This window comes from Oryza brachyantha, chromosome 8, assembly GCF_000231095.2.
Source record: "Oryza brachyantha chromosome 8, ObraRS2, whole genome shotgun sequence".
NCBI classification, from domain to species: Eukaryota; Viridiplantae; Streptophyta; class Magnoliopsida; order Poales; family Poaceae; genus Oryza; species Oryza brachyantha.
In genome coordinates, this window is record NC_023170.2 from 17,535,616 (window position 1) to 17,557,113 (window position 21,498).

Genomic DNA, 21,498 nt, shown 5'->3' on the forward strand with positions numbered 1-21,498 from the left:
GGTAATCCGGGATGATAAGCTCGAGAAAAAACCAAGCTTGAGGAAGCGATGGCAGCAAAAACACAAACCGGTGCACCAACCCGACCCGACACGACCATAACTCCTCTCCCGTCTCCTCCCCCAACCCAACCCAACCCGCTCCACACCCACGCCCGCCTCGACCTCGACGACGCGCTCGCCTCCCCTCCCCGATCGGTGGCGGTGTTGCTGCTCGCCTCGCCGCGCGCGGCCGGCCGGCGCTAGGGGTGGCCGGAGAGACTCCTAGGAGGAGGAGATGAGGGGGTCGAGGAGGCCGGTGGCCGTGGTGCTGAGCTGGGTGCGGAGGCAGCCGCCCAAGGTGAAGGCGTTCCTGGCCGTCGTCGCCGGGATGGCCGCGCTCGTCTTCATCCGCTTCATCGTCCACGACCACGACAACCTCTTCGTCGCCGCCGAGGCCGCGCACGCGCTCGGGATCGCCGTCCTCATCTACAAGCTCACCAAGGAGAAGACCTGCGCTGGTACTTCGCTCCCCACGCTGTCCTCTCGATCCATCCACCTCGCTGGATTCCACTGCCTCTGGATCCATGTTTTTACTGCTAATTCTTCTGCGTTTACCTGCTGGATGTGTCTCCGCTCCTAATAAGATTATTACGCACCTTATTTACTGCTATTTTACTGATAATTGGCTCACTTGTTTCGCGTGAAGCGATTTATTTTTTATTATCTACCTGATTTGTTTGCGGAGATGGGTAGTTTTGTGCTTTTTGGAGGGGAGGAGAGCCAGAGAGGTATGAAATTTACGGTTTTTTTTCCACACTGGAGAGGTAATTGCAACTTAAATACTGAGTTGAGCAACTTGCTCTGCTGCATAGTGTACACTATATGTTCACACTGAGTTGAGCAGGGTGAAATTGCCGCGTGGTGATATCGGAGGGTGATTCCAAACTCGAAACAGCTTCTGTTTGTTCGATCCAATTACCTTATCTTAGCTTGCTCGCATCTCTTTACCTCATTTGTGCAGAGGGAGGCAGTGTGCTAGTAATGAGGTGGACATCCTATATGTGGTTGTGTTGCAGGGTAGCAGAGTTTGTTTTGAGCAGTACTGGTCTGTCAGGTAGCTTGTAGAAGTGTTCGTTGGAGGGAGTGTGTCATCTCCTGGTTCATAGATTGTGGCGTCTAAGTTGTGCTGCTTCAGTCCCCACTACAACACCTTTCTCTGTCAATGAGCTTGTTGTTTTCCATATCCTTTCCATGCTTTACATTTTGAAACCTTCTTGTTGCCTAAACTCTTTATTGTGCACAACGGGGAATTTAAGAAGGTGATAAAGATGGAGATTCTGACATTAAAAGAGCGGGTAATTAACATACTAAGATATGGTCCATCTCATCATTCCATTGCTTTCCAAAAGCACAACTGCTTGGAAATGATGCCCTCTCTTTTGGCAACTTGGAGGTTCTTGCTTCTTCAGTGGAAAGAGAACAGCGGAGTCTCATTTGATCTACTATATTTTAACTAAACTGGTTTTCACTAAAACAGTACAGTTGTTTATCTATATGCACTAGCAAACTGTGAAATCACCTGATTGAAAATGGAAACTGTATGGTAGTCAGGGGTTTACATGATTTGTGATGGCAAATTTTTAGATACTGGATGCAGGATGCTGCATTCACTTTCCAGTTTTTATTTATTTTATTTAATGTGCATTAAAATGAATCAGCTTCTCATAGGGAGTAGACTGGCTAGAATCATATGTTGAATTTGCAAAATGAATTTCCCCCTCATACCACTCTCCCCCAACACACACATCCTTTTTGTCCCTTTTGTTACTTTCTCTTCATGTAATCCTACATTTATGTTTGCACTCATGCTCTATTTTGTTCAAACCTTCTAAAATTACTGCAGGACTGTCATTGAAGTCTCAGGATTTAACAGCACTATTTCTGGCTGTTAGGCTGTACTGCAGTTTTGTTATGGAGTATGACATCCATACTATACTTGATACAGCTACATTAGCAGCTACTCTTTTTGTCATCTACATGATTCGGTTCAAACTGAGGTCAACTTATATGCTGGACAAGGACAATTTTGCATTGTACTATGTGGTAAGTGCAGTATGAGCTCATAGACTTAAAACTGACGATCGATTAGACACAGTTTGTGGTGGCCTCTGTCTTGTATAAACTCTCTGACTTTATTGTGTGAACTATAATTGCTGGAGCCTCACAAAACACAAATTCCACTAATGTTCCCCTGCTTGATCTAGACTTTGAACATAGTTCGAGCACTTTTTTCCGACCACCAAGAACATGTACCCTGCTTGTATATTGTGGTTGCATGTGTTTATTAATTCACTACTAAGTCGATGTTCACATCACCTGTATAAAAATCAGTACCCTGTTCTGAGTGCTACTGCTAACAATTTGTGCCATACATGCTCTATATACTTGTTTAGTACTTTTGACCATTCATCTTTATAGCCCCCTTGTTTTTGGTAGACATGCTACCTTACTATACTTACATTTCAGGTGTTGCCTTGTGCTGGGTTAGCTCTACTGGTTCATCCTTCTACATCACATAACATCATCAACAGGATCTGCTGGGCTTTCTGTGTTTATTTGGAAGCTGTTTCAGTGCTGCCACAGTTGCGTTTGATGCAAAATACAAAGGTAAATATCAAAAGATGCATGCATATGACTTTCAATGCACAGTCCATTGGCTGAATTTCTTACTTTATGTTCTTTTTGGTGTGCGCTGTGCAGATTGTCGAACCATTCACAGCTCATTATGTGTTTGCATTGGGTGTTGCAAGGTTTCTTAGCTGTGCACACTGGGTCCTTCAGGTTGTTTTCTGAACCTCCTTTGTCCTTAAGTGTTGTTATAGTTTTGTACTTTGGACCAAAGAGCCCATGTAAATGATGTTCAGGCCAGTAACAGAATGTAAAATTTACAAGAGGGGTTGCACACTGCTTGAAGTAGAAAAATAAACAACGCCTCTGATTGCTTGAGTTTATCATATAGGAGTATGTAGACTCTCACTGCAGTGCAGGCTGTACAGATATTCAGGAAGCAATGCTGAACTTTGAGTTGATGTATATTTCTTGTTGTATCATTGTCACCCATGCCCATGCCTGATGCATCATACTAACTAGGGAATACATTGTTCTACTTCATTGCATAATTGATGTATATTATCATGTCTGCATTAAGCTGTATATTCTTCAGAGTCTATTGCTTTTGATGCATGAATAGTAGTTACCTTATTCATGTTGTTTGGAAAGAATGGAACATTGAGGTCATGTCGTCGATCTCAAGGAATTCTTTTTTGTGGTGAGCCCATCTAAACCAAATTGCTATGCTCTGTTCTGCAGGTCTTGGATACCCGTGGTCGCTTGTTGACTGCTCTGGGCTATGGCCTGTGGCCTTCGATGGTGCTTCTTTCTGAAATCGTTCAGACGTTCATCCTTGCTGATTTCTGCTACTACTATGTGAAGAGGTACACAAATCTGCCATTTTACCCTCATCACTAAGGCTAAAGCGTTATTACATGAAGATTGGCTAACTAGTGACCTTCTGGTGCAGTGTTTTCGGTGGGCAACTTGTCCTTCGACTTCCATCTGGAGTGGTGTAAACATGCCAACAGGCTGCACACAACACATGGGTTGGGCTTTGTGCACGTAGTACTACTGAACAGCCGTATTCTGCTCCTAGCGCCCAAACTTCTGTTCCTCTTCCCAACCGGGTCGGATACTAGAGCCTTGTTTGCTTGATAATTTCTTTTTTTCGGTTACAGATTGTTCATGTGAAAGCTGTACCTACCAGAGATCGTCATGAAATCTAGAGACTAGTTTTAACTTACTTTATTAGCATATTTTATTTAGCTTCTATTACATGATCAGATGTCGCAGGCCCAGCATAGCCAGACCAAGACGGGTTCCTCTAATTTCCCGTCATGGTTCTCTTTCATTTATTATCGATCTGTTCCTTCCAGTGTGCCTTGGACATTCGGAACGGTGTGTTGGTCTGTTGGATATGCTTAGCATAGTTTGTTTCTCTAGCTTGAGCTCTAGTCATCCTCTGTTCTGTAACATGATAGGCCTTACAAAAAAGGAGAAACAAACAACTACCTGAGGTCCATTTGTACTAGAGGAGGAAGCAGTCAAGCTCAAGCAAATTGCAATTGCTGACGAACATTGTGTGAGGGTGAGGGTGAAGCAGCAAAGCAGGCAGGCCATGGAAGACTTGGTACGCAGTTTGTTCTTTTAACAATTCCATCGTCGAGCAGCCAAGAGCATCTATCGCACGGTGCATCCGTGCAAGAAAGGAGAAAACGAGGTGGCCGCCGCTGCATGCCTTCCTTGCCGTGACCATGCCGCCTGCTTCTTCTGCCTTCGCCCACCGGCAACCATAGAATGACAGAATCCGCAAAAATGAAAACTTCTCTTCCGTTCTGTGACGAATGTGATCCATTCCCCAAACCAAACCCAACAGTCAAATTGCCTTTCGTTTGCTTCCCATATGAGGTTTTTTATTTTTTATTCTTTATTGTGTTCCATATTTAAAAATATACGGATATAAACGAATCTTAACTAATCACAAGTCACCATTGCTAGTCCGATTTCGACATATATGTTCCTATGTCATTATTTCAACGAAAACGGTAAAAAATTTTATATGCTCTGTATGTTTCAAAAATGTAGCAAACTAGTATTAGGTAGGATGTGTTCTTTTGCAGCGCTACATTATAAATATTTTTTTAGCTTTTCGAACTATCAAATGGTGTTTTTTAAATAAAATATTTCTATACAGAATTCATTATTTTACTTCTGATTTTTAACTTTGCAATAATTAATTCCATTATTTACACCATTAAATATAAAAAAATCAGATAATCTCAATAAAAAAACACAGCCGTACTAGCTTACATTATCTTGCACAACAGTTTAAGAAAGAGAGACTGACAGGTGGACCCACCGTGCGCCATGGCCATTCGTGTGTACGTATACCCCAAAACAACCAACCGGTCTGTCAGGTAGATCCAGATGCTAGCGTTGCGTGCCGTTAGATCAGTTCCAACTTCCAAAGTCGAAACACCGCCACGCTTACCCCCTTTCTTTTCTTTTTTTTTTTTTTCCTTTTCTTTTGGGTTCACCTCGCCGCGCCGCCTTCGCCTTGTTTCCTTGGTCTAGTTGAACCAGCTTAGGCCAAGGCCACCGCCACGCCTTCAGTTTCTCCTCCATTTCTTCTTCTTCTTCTTCTTCCCCCCACCTTCTCCTTCCGATCCCATGGACGCCGCCAAGGAGAGCGCCGCCGACCAGAACCCTGCCCCGAGCCCTCCCGCTCCAGCACCTGGCCCCGATGAACCCTCCGCGGCGCCCACGGGGAGGCGCCCCTTCACCAGCCTCACCCAGGAGGAGGCCGACCTCGCCCTCGCCCGCCTCCTCCAGGAGCAGGTATACATGGAACACCCTCTCGAGATCTCGCTCGCTGCTTTAGATCAGATCATGTGTGTGCAGTGTGCTGATTGCTTGCTGTCGACCGCAGGAGCGGGCGTACATGATGCTCACCGGGCAGCACGGCGGCGGCGGCGAGTACGCGGAATCCGATGCTGGGAGCTACGAGTTCGATGAGGAAGGGGAGGGCCTCCAAGCCGAGGAAGGGAGCGATTATGAGGAGGAGGACGGGGACGGGGAGGCGCTCGACGAGGACGACGAGGTGGGGGACGCCGACGCCGACTCCGACTCCGGCGCGGCCGAGCTGGACCCCGCGCAGTACGAGGACGACGAGGCCTTCGCGCGGGCGCTGCAGGACGCCGAGGAGCGGGAGGTCGCCGGCCGCCTCATGGCGCTCGCGGGGCTCAGTGATTGTGAGTGCAAAGGGGAGAATTTAATTTATCCCCTTTCTTTTGTCCTCACAAGAGAGGCCTCCTTTCTCAGTTCCATTTTTTTTCCCTTTTTGTATGTATAGCTAACTGTATGTTGTTGTTTTGTAGGGCGAGTGATGAACCATGATGATGAGGAAGAAGATGAAGATGACGACGAGGACGACAATGAGGATGAAGAAGATGGGGATGATCCACAGGTCACATTTCTCTTCACTTCATGAATCGTGGAAGCACACATTCCAATTCATTGTTCATGCATATGCTCATGCAATTGTTCAACTTAATATTTTGGATTCTGATATGTGACAATGGGGAGGGAGGGATATAACCTTTTCTATTATTTATGGCAGAAAATTTAAGTGTGCCCATATATTTGTAGTCCCATTCTTCAGCATGAATAGCTGATTATTTCAGATACATGCATAATTAATATGGTAATGGCGTCTATGCTGCGTTCTTTTCCTGGTATATAGGAGTTGGAAGTTTGAAACCGTGCTACTTATGTTGAAAGGAGTACAAGTTTGTCTTACTATTGTTCATGTAAAATGAATTTTTAATACCGGTTCCTATGTGTGAGTAACTGAGAATTGGGGGGGCGGGGGGGGGGGGGGGGGATGGCTTAATTTGGACCCAATCATGTGCAATTTACACATTTGTTAATGCTATGGTATTCCCCCCTGAAGTCTTCCAAGAATAAAGCGATCCTCTGACATTCTATTTACCTGAGCTTTTCTCAAACCTCAGGATGCATGGGAAGATGTTGATCCAGATGAATATTCTTATGAGGTAAGTTGTTTGTTCCGACCAGCATTGTCTGCTTTTGGTACACACCCAAAGCTTCAGGATTTGCTACTGAAATTTAATGGCTGTGGTGTTCTTAGGAGCTGGTTGCATTGGGTGAAGTGGTTGGTACAGAAAGCAGAGGCCTGTCTGCTGACACGCTTGCTTCATTACCCTCAATAACTTATCGAGCACAAGACAAACAAGATAGCAACATGGAACAGTATGTTAAATATGTTGTTCCCTTTTCTTATACAAGTAACAGGCACTGTACTTCCTTGCAACTATTCATACCGTTCTGAATTTGCAGATGTGTTATTTGCCGTGTGGAATTCGAGGAAGGTGAATCATTGGTTGCACTTCCTTGCAAGCATTCGTACCATTCTGAATGCATAAACCAATGGTTGCAATTAAATAAGGTATATAACTATCAGCATCTCTGTTCTCTCTTTTCTTACCCAGAAAAGTGAGCACCGACCCTTGATGAATAAAAGCAAGGCTTAATGAACCTTACATCCCTAAAGATTGAAGATACTTCATTTGGCATGTTGAATGCAACAAATAATGTCAACAGTTAGGTTTTATTATTGGAGAAAGCATTTTCACTTCGTAAAGGTGAAAGATTTTCTTGATTATGTTGCAGGTATGCCCTATGTGCAGTGCTGAAGTTCCTACTTCACAGGACACCGGGGCATGACATCACTACATATATCGTATCCATTATTATGGGCGTTTAATTTAAAGAAGTAGCTAGCGGCAGCTTGATATTTCCTGTCATGGGTGAAAGGGAAGCATCAGGAGCTGGTGGATTGATTGTTCAGGTCTCTACTCGTGGGCTTCTTTCGCCATGCCTCTACATTATGTCGTGGCTAAGAAGCTCATGGTCGCCCATGTATGATCGATTAATTAGATGTGAAATAGTTATTACTACTACATAATTACATCATTCAAATTCAAAGTTATTAATTTATAGCCATTCTTCTCATTTTGGTGACGTGAAGTTGAAGCCTGTTGTACTTGTATTAGCCTTATAGCCCAAGTTCCAAACTTTAATGTTTGAACGGCGACATTTCTGTTGACATTACCTGTAGCATCTTCTGGAAGGCAGCAGTGTCCACGAAAGAAGTTTCTTTGTCCTGGACATAGAGGTGCACATGAGCACGTTTGAATTCTGTGTCCAGTCATACTACTGGTACCGGTTTTCCAGAGCACAGCAGAGCAGCAACAAGCCAAACAACTGAACTATTTGGAGGGACTCCTGCTGCTCTCTGATGGGCCTGACTGGACAACAGAGAAACATTTGGTAGTAGAAGAGCTAGCTCTCATGCTTGTCATCACCAGCCCACATGAACGAAGTGTGGCCCGACTCGCTCCATCATATCCCTCTCAGAAAAAAGGAAGAAAAAAAAATAAATAAATTGTGCTACTGGTGTATGAACTTACGAGATGGGTGCAATTTAGTATATAAACCTGTAAATCGTCTGTTTCGGTGTATAAACTTATCTAGTGTGTACAAACCAAAGCCAAAAAAAAATATGCTGCCTAATTTCACTAGGTTGCACACTGATTAGGATTACGGGTGAGCTCGCATGTCAAGATAATATCATATACATAGCACATGCTCAATTAAATATAGAGTAAGTAATTTTATGTATAAATAAATTATTTATAAGACATAAATGGGAGTATAAAATTGATAGAAAACAATGAAAAATAAAATAAATACAAATCATACATAAAGGATATTTGCACATGACATTCCTCACGGTTCCATGTGTGCATATACATCCTAATCAACTTTAACTCAACATTATTTGCCACAATACATTGTTTTAGACTTAGTTCACATGCACTAAGCAGGTTCATGCATCATAATACATATTTTATGAGTTTATGTACTAAATTGCACCCACTTAACAAGTCTGCGTACCACCAACGCAATTTACCCAAAAAAAAAACTATTACCCCATGAGTGATTTATATGATTCAAATTTTATTCCATGGTATAAGGATTTCTATTAATATGTACCATATTACTTATTCCGTCGATCACTTTTCATTAAAATTTTCTTATTTTATCTTCATTCACCATCACACCTCCTTTCATCCTATATTTAGGGCACTGTTACGGTACTTTTCACTAGTATGGTAGGAGTATAGTAAAATTTTGATCTAATTATGTGTTTTATAAGTATATTAAATATTTTATTTAAAACTTTGGTAAGATATATGTATCTATTTATCTATATTAACATGATATGTAACATATAAATTTATCATGAAGTTATATATTTTAGTTCAAATTAATTTCTACTGCACATATTACTAGTATAGTATAATAAAATTAGATCCATTGGATCCGAAGCAATGGACAATTCCTAAATCATTCGAGGGTAACTTGAAAAATCCATGATAATATACTGCAAAATGTTTCAAAGTGTGTTTCAATTTAGTGGCGAAGCCAAAAGAAATAGTGTTATTGGGGTTATTCTTCAAATAAAGTGGTGGCAAAATATGCTTATAAAAGGATTTTTGTACTTATGTAATGGGTATTGCTAATTAGTTAAGCTAGTCAATAAAAGCATGTATGATGTATCCCTTTTGTATTTGATAAAATAGAGCCCGAGAATCGGCGTCTGATCTGTAGGGCATCCTGCAACGAGCGACGCGGTGGTCGGCCACGTTGCTGTCGGAGCGACTCTTGGCCAGTGAGCGCAAGTAGAGAGAGACACACACCGACGAGATGGAGACGGCGGCCGGAATCGAAATCAGCGTGCCGCGCCAGCCAAAACCATGGGGTCAGATGGCACTCCCGCCATGCGTCTCATCAACCGGAAACACAATAATCATGTCTCGCCGCCCGCGACCACCGGAGAAACAGAATACTGCCTCCGGGAAAAAAATAACTTTATTTTTTATTTACGTGTTCAATGACATTGATCATTCATTAGTCACGTGTAAAACATCAATTTTTTTAAAAAAAATTAGTCACGTGAAAGAATTATTTTTATTTTATCACCTAATAAAAGTACTAATCATAAAAAAGTTTAAATAAAACATAAAGTTAAACGTTATATTAACACTGAAAAAATTATTTTAGGATGGAGCAAAGCAGTTACTAGTTGTCTAGTTGACATGACAGCGATGCCCTGCAGCCAGCCAGTGGTGCTTTTACCCGTCGTCTTGCTCGCCAAGTCGACGCCACCACAATACCACATGGATGCTGACCGCCATGCCCACCGATCCTATCCGCCAAACCGCCTAAAATACCCACGAAACCACCCCAAAATCCAACGACGTCTCACCTGCCTCATCCTCCTCCATAGATAAAAGATTCACAGCCTTTCTCTTCCTCTTCCCAGATCTGCTTGCCCCCTCCCCACCATTCCGATTGCTACCTCTCTTCTCATGATCTGCGCGCCTGTGGGGGTCGTCTTTGCGCCGAAGCCGTCGGCGGTTGGGTGCCGCGCGGCGCGGAGGGTCCGGTGCGCGGTGTCCGTGGCGGCGGCGGCACCGGCGCCGGCGACGTCCGGCGGCACGCTGTACGACGTGCTGGGGCTGCGGGCCGGCGCCACGGTGCGGGAGATCAGGGCGGCGTACCGCCGCCTGGCGCGGGAGCGGCACCCCGACGCGGCGGGCGCCGCCGACGACTTCGTCCGGCTCCACGACGCCTACGCCACGCTCTCCGACCCCGACAGCCGCGCGCGCTACGACCGCGACGTCGTCGTCGCCCGCGCCGCCTCCCGCCGGCCGCGCCGCACCTGGGAGACCGACCAGTGCTGGTAGCAGCGCATGATTCTGTCTCTTGACGCAGCCATGGCCGCCGCGCTCACCTTACAATTTTTTTACTACGGTGATCACCCATGCCTATGTACAGTAGAGTATAAAATCTCCCTCCTTTTTCTTCTCCCTCGCATCCATCGTGCGTGAATGTAATGTAAAAATCCAAACTTTGAGAGTAGATAGAGTATTTAGCTAGTAATCCAAGGATTAACCCATCACCATGACACTATGTACTGTGAATATGTGCTAAAGCGTGTTTTGACGCGAGGTTTGAAGGAAATTGCCTGCCCTGCCTCTGCTACATCTCTCTCTCTCTCTCGTGTTCAATTTTCTTTTGGCGAGAGATGCCACGACCGACGACTTTGGAAGCACTAGCGTGTTAGAGATGATGGATGCCATTCTTTTCTATGGCGGCGAACGTAGGGAGGATGGCCCATTGGATGCACGGCCTCAAAGGTCTGCTAGAATATTCGATTAGTACCCCTACTTGCCACAGCAAGCTGCCTGCATTCAAAACATCCCAAAATAGAAGCTCTCCATCTTTAAACATAACAACTTACGACTTATGTTTGTACTTATAAATCTAACTTTTAAATTTACATTTATATTTATAATTTTTTTAATATTTTCTGGCCTTTGGTTTTAAATGGCATGGAGTACGTTTATAAAAGTTTTACCTATAAATTAATTTTTAACCGTTAATATGTGGTTTCGCTTATGCTCTTATAAGCAAAATGATGAGTTCATAAGCATTTTGGGATTTAAAATTGCATTAAAATATAAGTATTTTTAATACTTCCTTCATATCTTTATTCCTCCATAGCCATATTTTATACATAACACAGTTGATTTTTTTAACACATATTTGATTATTCATTTTATTCAAAAAATTTAAGCAAACAAATAAAATGTGAAGTTATAATTAAAATATATTATGTAATGAATCCAATCACAACAAAACAAATAATAATTACGTAAGTTTTTCAATAAGACGAATTATCAATCATGTGCAAAACTATTAACCGCGTCATCTCTTGAAATACAAATGGAATATTATTTATAGTACTACTATGTATCACATTAATCACTTCTCATATAATTTTTTTTACCATTTTGTCTCATCCACTTTCCGCCCCAATCTATTTCATATTTATTGGGATGTTATATCCATTTCTTATTTATTTATTAAGAGGTGTCATAATTTTTTTATCAATCTTAATCTTTGTTAAACAACCAAAATTGCTCAAGTCTTAAATGCAGTAACAAATTGGCGCCTTCCAATTGTCTTGTGTTGTGCCCACTAGTTCCATGGACAAACATCAGTCTGTGTTGATCTTCTGGGCAGGCAACAACAATTCAAAACGAAACAATGTACTGCCCAGGCAAAGTGTCTCCATGTTCCTTTGACTGAAACCATATTCAAGGTGATTGATGAACCTTCTGCCACGTACTACTTCTTTATGACGTGGGTAACTAATAATATCTTCATATTTAAATGTAAGGGACTCCATGATAAATTTGAACAAGTGGTAAAATCTATGACTCAAGCACCAGAATAAGCATAAAGGAACCATGAACCATTGATGTTAGAGGACAGTACGTACACTAGCTTGGTTGGCATGATGGCTTCTATCCTCTTTACTAGACAATTATGTATTTCTATTCCCTTTGCAGCAATTGAAAAGATTACCGTTTAGTTAACGTGACACACTTATTTTTTCTTCAGAAGGTGCATGCCATGGTCTTTTTCCCGTGGGTGAAAACGACCTGTTGATCATTTAGTTCGTCCCATGATATTGCCAACTGTTTTTGTGTCTGTTTTCTGAGTTTTCTTTGCAGTAAGAACGTTTCCCTTAGATGTTAATGGAATAATGGTAAGATCTCGAAGCAGCCAAGCATCTGTTCAATTGGTGAATACAAGAATCTAAACCTGGAATGAGGAGATAACTAAACCTGGAATGCGTGTAGTCAAACAAACGATCTCTTTCAAACGTATGTCTCTGCAACCCACTAATCCATAATCTCATACTAGCCAAACTAAACCTATACAATCAACCAAATAATTCAACACCTGTATGCTTAGCTAGGATAAACTCAACCGAAAATATGAGATGGACTAGGCCAGCTAAGGATATACGAGCAACCAAACACATAACATTAACCTTACAAGATGGATTAATTAGTATAGTGTAGACCGTGTCTGAATCCTATGCAGTATGACAGAGAGACACTGTTCATGCGAGACGAATAGTGAATAAATGTCGCCAACAAGTTTAAATACCGTAGCAACAGTAAATCCAAAATATTGTTGATTGTTGTAGCAAATACTATACGGTTAAATCTTGACCGTATGCTTTGATCCAACGGTTACGGCGTATATCAAATTTACCGCACTATAGCCCCTTGCAATAGCACAATGCTACTGCAAGGGATCTATTCCTTTTTTCCCGGGCTTCTGCAAGCATGATCACACGGATAGGATAGTGTTAATTCGTGGAGTATTGCCTATATTCTAAAAATAGTTTATTTTTAGTTCTTCTTATTTATCCTAAAAAACTATTTTTAAGTCATTATTGCATTAGGGTTTGGTAAAGTAGGACATAAATATATTTTGATTTGAAAATATAAGGGAGACATACATTTGGTCTAGGAAAAGTGAAAGATATTTTAGTACACATGACATAGGTTAAAATAAAGTATAAATTTTTAAGACGGAGTGGTAGAAGTTATTATGTCACTTAGAGCAAGCCTAATAATAGTCAGCAAGCCGACTTTAAGACGCTTTATAGTATTTTCTTAGTCCACTCATATAGTAATTGTAGTTAACTATTTATCATTAATACATGACTTACTTGTTTTATAATTTTTTTTGGTTCTTGTGCTCGAGCCGGCTGTAAGCTTACGGCTTGCTTCTCCTCTCTCTCCTCCCATCTCTTCTTCACCTAAATAGTGTTTATGTGTTTGTGTTGATTTACATAGAGTTAATTAAAAAGGAGAAAGGGGTAGGGCATGATGTCTCTCACGTAAGACATGGCTTAGCTATGAACCTACAAAAAAGAAAGAGACCCATTTGTAGCATGCATTAATTGAATCTATGGTGATTTCTGTAGAGAAGAGTGAGTTACATTATTCGCTCCCTCTTGGGATCTACATATATCACCAAATTAACATAGAAAGAAGTAAAGAAAATATGCCCCGTTTATAGTGGATTTAATTACCAAGGTAAAATTATATTATAAGATATAGATTTCTATGGATACAAAGCTAAGATCTGCATATTAAATCTAATTAGAATTAAAAGTCTATTATATACGTAATACAATTGTATGTATGGAGTGAAATTTTGTGATGCCAAACCTAATTGTATCTATGAAAGCAAAAAAGTTAGTAGCGCTCTCTCGTTTTATATTACCACTGTAGTTTTATCCTAAGTCAAATCTTTTCAAATTTGATCAAGTTTATAAACAATTATAACAATAACAATATTTTAAATACATATACTATAAAAAATATGTTTGATAAAGGATTTTATGAAACTAATTGGTGCTCTAGATATTAATAAATGTGTATATATATATATATATATATATATATATATATATATATATATATATAGTTAAACTTGGAATATTTTTACGTAAGAGCAAATGTAATATGGCTTATAGTACGAAACAAAGAGAATAAATATAGATCGGTAAACCGTAAACGAGACATAAATGACCAAATAATAATTTGTGGATAAACTAAGTTGCACATAGTATCTACTATATCTACTCAAAATATAAACATTTACAGACTATTTAGCAAATACTAATATTTAGTTTAACTGTTCTGTTTTAGTCACCCCATTGGTCAAAATTTAAATTGCTGGCATTCCTTCTCAAGCACTTGGTTGTAGAATCATTACAATCCAGAAAATGATACGGATCAACGCATGTATGCTTATATTGTGGTACTAATTTAAATACTAAAAATCTTTATATTTTGGAAAGGATAGAGTACCTATCAATCAAATATAATGTTTTTAAATCTAACTAAGCAGTAAAAACTGCAGAAATAATCCATGAATGATGATTATATCTACTACTAATGCATATTAGTTCCTATACTAAGTATTCACCCCGTTACACGTTATAAGACTTTTTGATTTACTTAGATTTATAAGTGTGCTAATAAATTTAAACACATATACAAAACATATACACTGATATATGGATGAATCTAGGTAAACTGGGCCGCGTTCGGCGGTGGGGTGTAAGTTAACTTATGCCCTGGTACGAAAAACATATTAATAGATTAGTATATGATTGATTAATTATTCATTATTAAAAAAACATAAAATAGATTAATATGATTTTTTAAAACAACTTTACTATAGAAATTTTTTGCAAAAAATACACCATTTAGCGGTTTGAGAAATATGCGCGCGAAAAACAAGGGAGATAAGTTACTGGGGGAGGCTGTCGAACACAGCCTTAAACAATTTTATAATATGAAACAAATGGAATAGCACTAGGAATACTCACACAAAGGGGAAAATGGCATGAGATGGATCGTGGGGAGTTGCCATCCAACGGCGCGCGCAATTAGCCCCGGAAAAGCGCGGAAACGACCTCTCGTCTTCCCTTCTCTTCTCTCCATTGCATGGCAGCGAGGGCAGAATTAGCGATCAGCATCTCTCGCGCGCCTCACATGCCGCTCCCGTTCCGTCCCTTCCCCCTTCCCCAATTAGCGATCCCTCCACCACCGCCGTCGCCGGAGGAGCACGGGCGGCTCCTCCTCCTGCCGCTGGTGCGCTCTCGCGCTCGCCGCCATTGCTGCTGTTGATCGTAGATGGACGACCTCAAGGCGATCTTGGCGCGGCCGATCCAGTTGGCGGAGCAGGTGATCAAGTGGGCGGAGGAGGCGCAGACGTGCCGGCAGGAATGCCTCGACCTCAAGGCCAAGGTCGAGCGCCTCGCCACCCTCCTCCGCCAGGCCGCCCGCGCCGACCTCTACGAGAGGCCCGCCCGCCGCATCCTCGACGACACCGGCAAGGCGCTCGACAAGGCCGCCGCGCTGCTCGACCGGTGCCGCGGCCACGGCCTCGTCCGCCGCGTCTTCACCATCATCCCCGCCGGCTCCTTCAAGAAGACGTCCAACCAGCTGGACAACTCCCTCGGCGACCTCTCCTGGATCCTCCGCGTCTCCAACTACAGCAACGCCGACGACCTCGACGACCACATCGGCCTCCCGCCCATCGCGCAGAACGAGCCCATTCTCTTCCTCATCTGGGAGCAGATCGCCGTCCTCTACACCGGCAACCCCGAGGCCCGCGCCGACGCCGCCGCCAGCATCGTCTCCCTCGCGCGCGACAATGACCGCTACGGGAGGCTCATCATCGAGGAGGACGGCGTCCCGCCGCTGCTCCGCCTCATCAAGGAGGGCAGCTCCGAGGGCCAGGAGACCGCCGCGCTCGCCATCGGCCTCCTCGGCCGTGACCCCGAGTGCGTCGAGCTCATGGTGCTCGCCGGCGTCTGCACCGCCTTCGCCAAGATCCTCAAGGACGCGCCCATGAAGGTGCAGGGCATGGTCGCCTGGGCCGTCTCCGAGCTCGCCACCAACCACCCCAAATGCCAGGACGCCTTCCTCCAGAGCAATGTCATCCGCCTCCTCGTCTCCCACCTCGCCTTCGAGACGGTGCAGGAGCACTCCAAGTACGCCGTCGCCTCCAAGATGTCCATACACACCGTGCTCATGGACAAGAAGAACAACGGCGCCAGCTCCGCCTCCGCCTCGCATCACGACACGCTGGAGGCCGCCGACCAAGCCACCACCATGCTGGCAGCGAAGCCCACCGGTGGCGCCGCCAGCTCGAGCGCCACAGGAGCCGGGACCTCGAGCAGCGGCGGCGGCGGCGGCGTCGGCGTCGCCGGGACGAAGCAGCACAGCGCGTCCCTGTCCGGGACGAGCACGAAGGCGCGGGAGTTCGAGGACGCAGAGACGAAAGCCTACCTGAAAGCCAACGCCGCCAAGGCGCTGTGGCAGCTCGCCACGGGCAATGCCGCCGTCTGCAAGAACATCACCGAGTCCAGGGCGCTGCTCTGCCTATCCGTCCTCCTCGAGAAAGGCGTCGACGACGTGCAGTACAACTCGGCCATGGCGCTCATGGAGATCTGCCTGGTCGCCGAGCAGAACGCCGACCTCCGGCGATCGGCATTCAAGCCGACATCCCCCGCCGCCCGCGCCGTCGTCGACCAGCTCCTCCGCGTCGTCCACAAGGCCGACTACGACGAGCTCCTCATCCCCTGCATCATATCGCTCGGCTGCCTCTCCAGAACGTTCCGGGCAACCGAGACCCGGATCATCGGGCCATTGGTGAACCTCCTCGACGAGAGGGAAGCCGACGTCAGCCGCGAGGCGGCCGTCGCGCTCACCAAGTTCGCCTGCACGGAGAATTACCTCCATGTCGACCACTCCAAGGCGATCATCCACCACGGCGGCGCCAAGCACCTCGTCCAGCTCGTCTACTTCGCCGAGCAGGCCGTCCAGATAGCCGCGCTCCTCCTCGTCTGCTACATCGCGCACAACGTCCCGGACAACGAGGAGCTTGCGCAGGCGGAGATCCTCACCTTGCTTGAGTGGGCATCCAAGCAAGCAGCAATGGTGCAAGATCCATTGATCGACAGCTTGTTGCTCGAAGCCAAGATTAGGATGGAGCTCTACCAATCCAGAGGGGCCAAAGGTTACTACTGAAATCAAAAATGGTTTCTTGATGCAGAAAGAGGCTTGTAGTAGGATGATACCAAGATGGATGGCCGGCTTCTTCTTCATCGTCTTCGTTGCATCAATCAGCTGATGACTACTGTATATATATTCAGGTGTTTGACTTGAAATTGTTGATGCAATCAGTTCGATTCCATGCTTTGTCCAGGGCATCAAATGGGTTTTTGTAGGAGTTGCTGGTGTTCGTTGTTGACTTGTATATCCGTTGGTGGTGACTAATGGTGACTGGTTGTATAGCTTTGGATTTTGGAGTTTAGCATCTTGTACTCTCATTTCACCCTGATGCTCGATGTATATTAAAAAGTTCAATTATTCTCAACTTTGATACCTGCGTCTTTTATTTTCTTTTTGTGCTTGACCTGTTAACATTGGTTGTGTTTTGCTCTTTTCGATCATACATGTCCTGTAGTTAAACACTTGCATTTTTCTTGCTTGTAGAGGTTCATCTAGAATTCAGTTTTATCACAGAATAGTCGTCCTTACTGAATTCTTCTCCTCAATGGAAAATTCTTTCCTAGAGACCTAGACACCAATACATTGTTAATAATGATTTTGAGTAGTTTTTTCCATAAAAAAACTTATAACACTTTGAACTCTTAGATGGCATAAACTTGCCACTATCTTGCTTTGACATTTGTTACATCCCTTAAACCTGACACTGACATTTTGACATGTAGTTATCGTCTTACCTTGTATCCAAGGCAGATATGCCCGGAACAGCAAGTTGGTCCATTTGATGCCTCTGGTCTATCAAAGTACTAGATGAATGTACAGGCCAATAGGCCATATGGTCACTGTCAGGAACTGATGCAATCTGCATTGTCAATTTAACTCAAGGCATCGATCCTGTTCTACTTGTGTCGGTGTAAGAGTAACTCCAATGTTTGGTTCCTAAAGCAATCCTGTCTCTCTGTATACTTCTACAAGTTGTCAAAATACTGCCGCCAGAATAGTTTGGCTTGCTCCCATGCAAGCAGAATATGTTTTGTAGTAGGATGGTTAATGCCAAGACACAAAACTATATTTGAGTGATACTACTGTCAACTATGGAACAATTAAGTCGTGTATGAATAAAAGTCATGTTTATTTCAGCAAAAACTAGCACTAAATCCGTACAGAGACGTTTATATTTTGCTGGAGTTTGCATTGTTGATGAATGAGGATCAATTCGTGCGATAGGCAACTTACCAGATCAGTAGATTACATGAGTTTTTCCGCAACATTCATGGGCGTCATGGACTAGTCCTCTGGATAAATCATTCCAATCTGCAACAACATGTTGAGCTAATCGACGATTAAGCTGCAAATGCAAAGCAAGTGTGCGCTTGAGTCAGAATGACTCAAACCAAAAGCTCAAAACATAAAAGAAAAACAAAATCTACACCTGAGAATGCTAATTCCGGCGATGGGAAGGAGGAGCACGGAGAAATTCCGCTTCGTCAGCAAGCGGAAGGCCAACCAACGGCGGCTCCTCACGAACAGCAACCGTGGAGCTAGAGGATCAACCAAACCTACCTGAGGAATCGCAGCAAAATAGAGGGCACGAGAGAAGGAGCCAGTGAAGGATCTAACCGAGGAACCACGGCGACGTAGGAGGCGCCCGGAGGCACCGCCGCCTCGCCGGAGTTCAGGAGGAGGAGGAGGAGAAGGCGGCGATGGAGCGGACTAGCGGAGTTTCTGAAATCCGATGAGATGAAAGGAAGGAAGCGTGTAGAAGAAGGAGGCGAACGGGTGGGCCGGCCCAAGTAGCATGCAACCCTGAGGCCCATGAGAGAGATGACTCCCGAACCGGCCCTACTACTCGCGGGCCCAATTAGCATGCATCTCTCAGGCCCATGAGAGAGGTGAATCCTGATCCGGCCCAAAATCAGCATCCGTATGATTTGAATCAGCCCAGTTCAATTCAAATATATTCGTTTCAAGTTTGGCCACAAGATGAAAACTTTCAGAACTTGGGTTGGTTTCTGTTTGGATCAGCGCAGTTCGGTAGTAGATTGGCTTTTCTGGAGCAAGGCTGGCTGAATGATTAGTGATGTTTGGTGCCCTGTGCTTCAGATTCTAATCTCGTGGATCAAAAAGCTGTGTGTAATGATCTGTAACAAGATTCACTCACTAACCTGTTACTACCAAACTTGATAAAAGATTAACACAATCTGAAGATCAGAAGGGCGTATCTTATCCTCATTGCAACTTGCATGGTCATATCTTATCATGGATCAAGATTCTGAATCCAGAGGGAATCCATTACCAGATTCTGATCTATCTGTCTCCTGTGTCAAATCTCACAGGGATCGTTGAGCTGTGGTGATGAATCGTACGCTCTGACGATCGAAGCCAAATGAAAGGCGAGCATCCCTTTACTAAAAGCTAGCACTGGCATTAGCAGATGTCACCTGTTAAGCAGCCAGGCTTTGCGAATGAAAAAAAAAAGAAAATGACAGATCTTTTGCTTTCCTTTGAGCCGGAGTAATAAGAATGAAAGATTATCATGATGAGCAAGAAAAACAATACAGGAAGCTGCCATCGTTCGTCAGGGTTAGAATTACTCCATATGGTTAGGGATGGGATATATTTTAGCTGAGTAAAAGAGTTAGATTGTCTCGATCAGACGAATGATCAGTAGCAGTAGCTTTCAGATCGACCAGGATTAGCCGAGCCCAACAGTGACGTATAACCACATGGAAACTGAAGCAAAACCAAGGCACCATGCAACCACGGAGAAAGAAAGAAAGAAAGAAAGGTGGCAATCGCAGGTTGGTCGATCGATCGACCGACCCGGCATGAGCATGATCTGGCCATGGCCATCACATCGATGCCGATTCGGCAGCGTGTAGATTGCACGTCGGCTGAAACTGACTGCTGCTGCTGCTGCGTTCGGCAGCTTGGACTCTTTCTGTCTGAACTCTGAAGTACTATGTCTGAACCAATTACACATGGATACTGTAGTTTCATAGTTTCAGATTTAGGGGTCGTTTGGTTGATTATCATAACTTGTCTAAGCTTGCCACACCTTAAATTAGCCAAATTTGATTAAGTTAGGTGTGTGTTTAGTTTGTGTCATACTTATGACAAGATTTCATTTTCAATATACATGGCCCATATGTCAATGACACAGGAAAGTGTGGCACACTTGTCACATGCTAGGTAAAGTGTGGCTTCATTTTTGTTAGCCAAACCTTAGTCAAGTTAGCTACTATCTTCGTTTCCTAATATAAGATCGTTTCCTAATATAAGATGTTTAACTTTTTTGGTTGCAACGTTTGACCATTCGTCTTATTTAAAATTTTAGTACAAATATAAAAAATAACAACCCATGCTTAAAGTTCTTTTTGATAATAGAGTAAGTCACAAGAAAAATAAATAATATTTTCATAATTTTTTGAATAAGAGGAATGATCAAACATTGCAAGCAAAAAAGTCAAACATCTTATATTAGGAAACGGAGGAAGTAAAATATTATGACAACCTTAGATAAATTGAGTATACCATCCAAACAACCCCTTAGATTTCAGGAATGCAAAATTTAACTCAAGTGTGCCCTATGCAGGCTGGTGATAACTTCCCCTCATCTCTTCATCTGACAATCTATATAGTAGTATGATCTATGTACGTTTCTTTTCTTCCTTTTTGGAAAGAAAAACTTATCACGTAGAAAGCTGTGCTAATTCAGAAAGGCAGAAACATGGATAGCGAGTAGCGGTGGCAAGTGCCTAATCTCTCTCCCTTCCCTTTTGCAAAGACTTTTTTAGTGCCTAAAATGATTCTCTTGATTTTACTCCACTCGGGGTAGTGCTACAGTTGCACACACAGAGAGAAGTATGGTAGTGCTGCACTGCGTGATCGTTTGCTTACGTGCGAAGAATTCGTCCACACAAGGGGAACACAAGAACATGACTCTAGGTAGCATACGCACACAAGAGTCCTGCATGAGATGCATCTGCATCTGCATCTACATACTGCTGCTACACGCACTGAATGTATAGCATTATCAGAAGAAAGTCTGACTGAATTATGTACGGTGATAAAACACATGCCTGAAATGAAAGGGAAGGGAAGTTGAACATATTTTAATAGACAACGTCATTAATTTATTGACATTTGACCATTCGATTTATTCACAAATTTTGAGCAGATATAAAAAAAATTAAGTTATAATTAAAATATATTAGGCGATAAATCCAACCTTAATAAAATAAATAATAATCACGTAATATTTTTTTTAATAAGAATGATCAAATGTGTTCTCTATTCAAATTTGGTAACAATAGGCAAATAATGCATGGCCCTTCCTTATCGTTTTGTGCCGTAA

The 21,498-nt window shown here is 43.3% G+C and overlaps 4 protein-coding genes and 1 long non-coding RNA gene across 6 annotated transcripts; 4 read left to right on the forward strand and 1 right to left on the reverse strand.

Moving 5' to 3' along the window:
- The first annotated feature begins 106 nt into the window (after positions 1 to 106).
- LOC102712193 (ER lumen protein-retaining receptor erd-2.2-like) lies at positions 107 to 3,867 on the forward strand. The gene is made up of 6 exons (XM_006659598.3): positions 107 to 497; positions 1,883 to 2,082; positions 2,506 to 2,646; positions 2,740 to 2,820; positions 3,349 to 3,473; positions 3,560 to 3,867. Exons 1-6 carry the CDS (start codon positions 275 to 277, stop codon positions 3,606 to 3,608), a joined length of 819 nt encoding a protein of 272 aa, XP_006659661.1. The 5' UTR covers positions 107 to 274; the 3' UTR covers positions 3,609 to 3,867.
- Positions 3,868 to 5,153: 1,286 nt separating this feature from the next.
- LOC102712466 (E3 ubiquitin ligase BIG BROTHER-related-like) lies at positions 5,154 to 7,614 on the forward strand. Of its 2 annotated transcripts, none has more exons than XM_040526580.1 (7): positions 5,154 to 5,430; positions 5,474 to 5,843; positions 5,970 to 6,058; positions 6,606 to 6,647; positions 6,743 to 6,864; positions 6,952 to 7,060; positions 7,285 to 7,614. In XM_040526580.1, exons 1-7 carry the CDS (start codon positions 5,263 to 5,265, stop codon positions 7,336 to 7,338), a joined length of 954 nt encoding a protein of 317 aa, XP_040382514.1. In that variant the 5' UTR covers positions 5,154 to 5,262; the 3' UTR covers positions 7,339 to 7,614. The 2 variants fall into 2 exon arrangements, with proteins under 2 accessions (XP_040382514.1, XP_006659662.1); XM_006659599.3 differs by having other exon boundaries at positions 5,156 to 5,430; positions 5,522 to 5,843.
- Positions 7,615 to 7,671: 57 nt separating this feature from the next.
- On the reverse strand, positions 7,672 to 18,860 carry LOC107304833. The gene is made up of 4 exons (XR_001550900.2): positions 18,762 to 18,860; positions 18,574 to 18,682; positions 18,378 to 18,489; positions 7,672 to 8,026 (listed from the first exon to the last, which is right to left on the reverse strand). It is a non-coding gene; the product is annotated as an uncharacterized LOC107304833 (long non-coding RNA).
- On the forward strand, positions 9,825 to 10,727 carry LOC107304750 (chaperone protein dnaJ 11, chloroplastic-like). The gene has a single exon (XM_040526581.1). The coding sequence runs from the start codon at positions 10,050 to 10,052 to the stop codon at positions 10,425 to 10,427; it is 378 nt and encodes a 125-aa protein (XP_040382515.1). The 5' UTR covers positions 9,825 to 10,049; the 3' UTR covers positions 10,428 to 10,727.
- LOC102712746 lies at positions 14,962 to 17,516 on the forward strand. The gene has a single exon (XM_040526579.1). The coding sequence runs from the start codon at positions 15,258 to 15,260 to the stop codon at positions 17,157 to 17,159; it is 1,902 nt and encodes a 633-aa protein (XP_040382513.1). The 5' UTR covers positions 14,962 to 15,257; the 3' UTR covers positions 17,160 to 17,516.
- Positions 18,861 to 21,498: the final 2,638 nt, after the last annotated feature.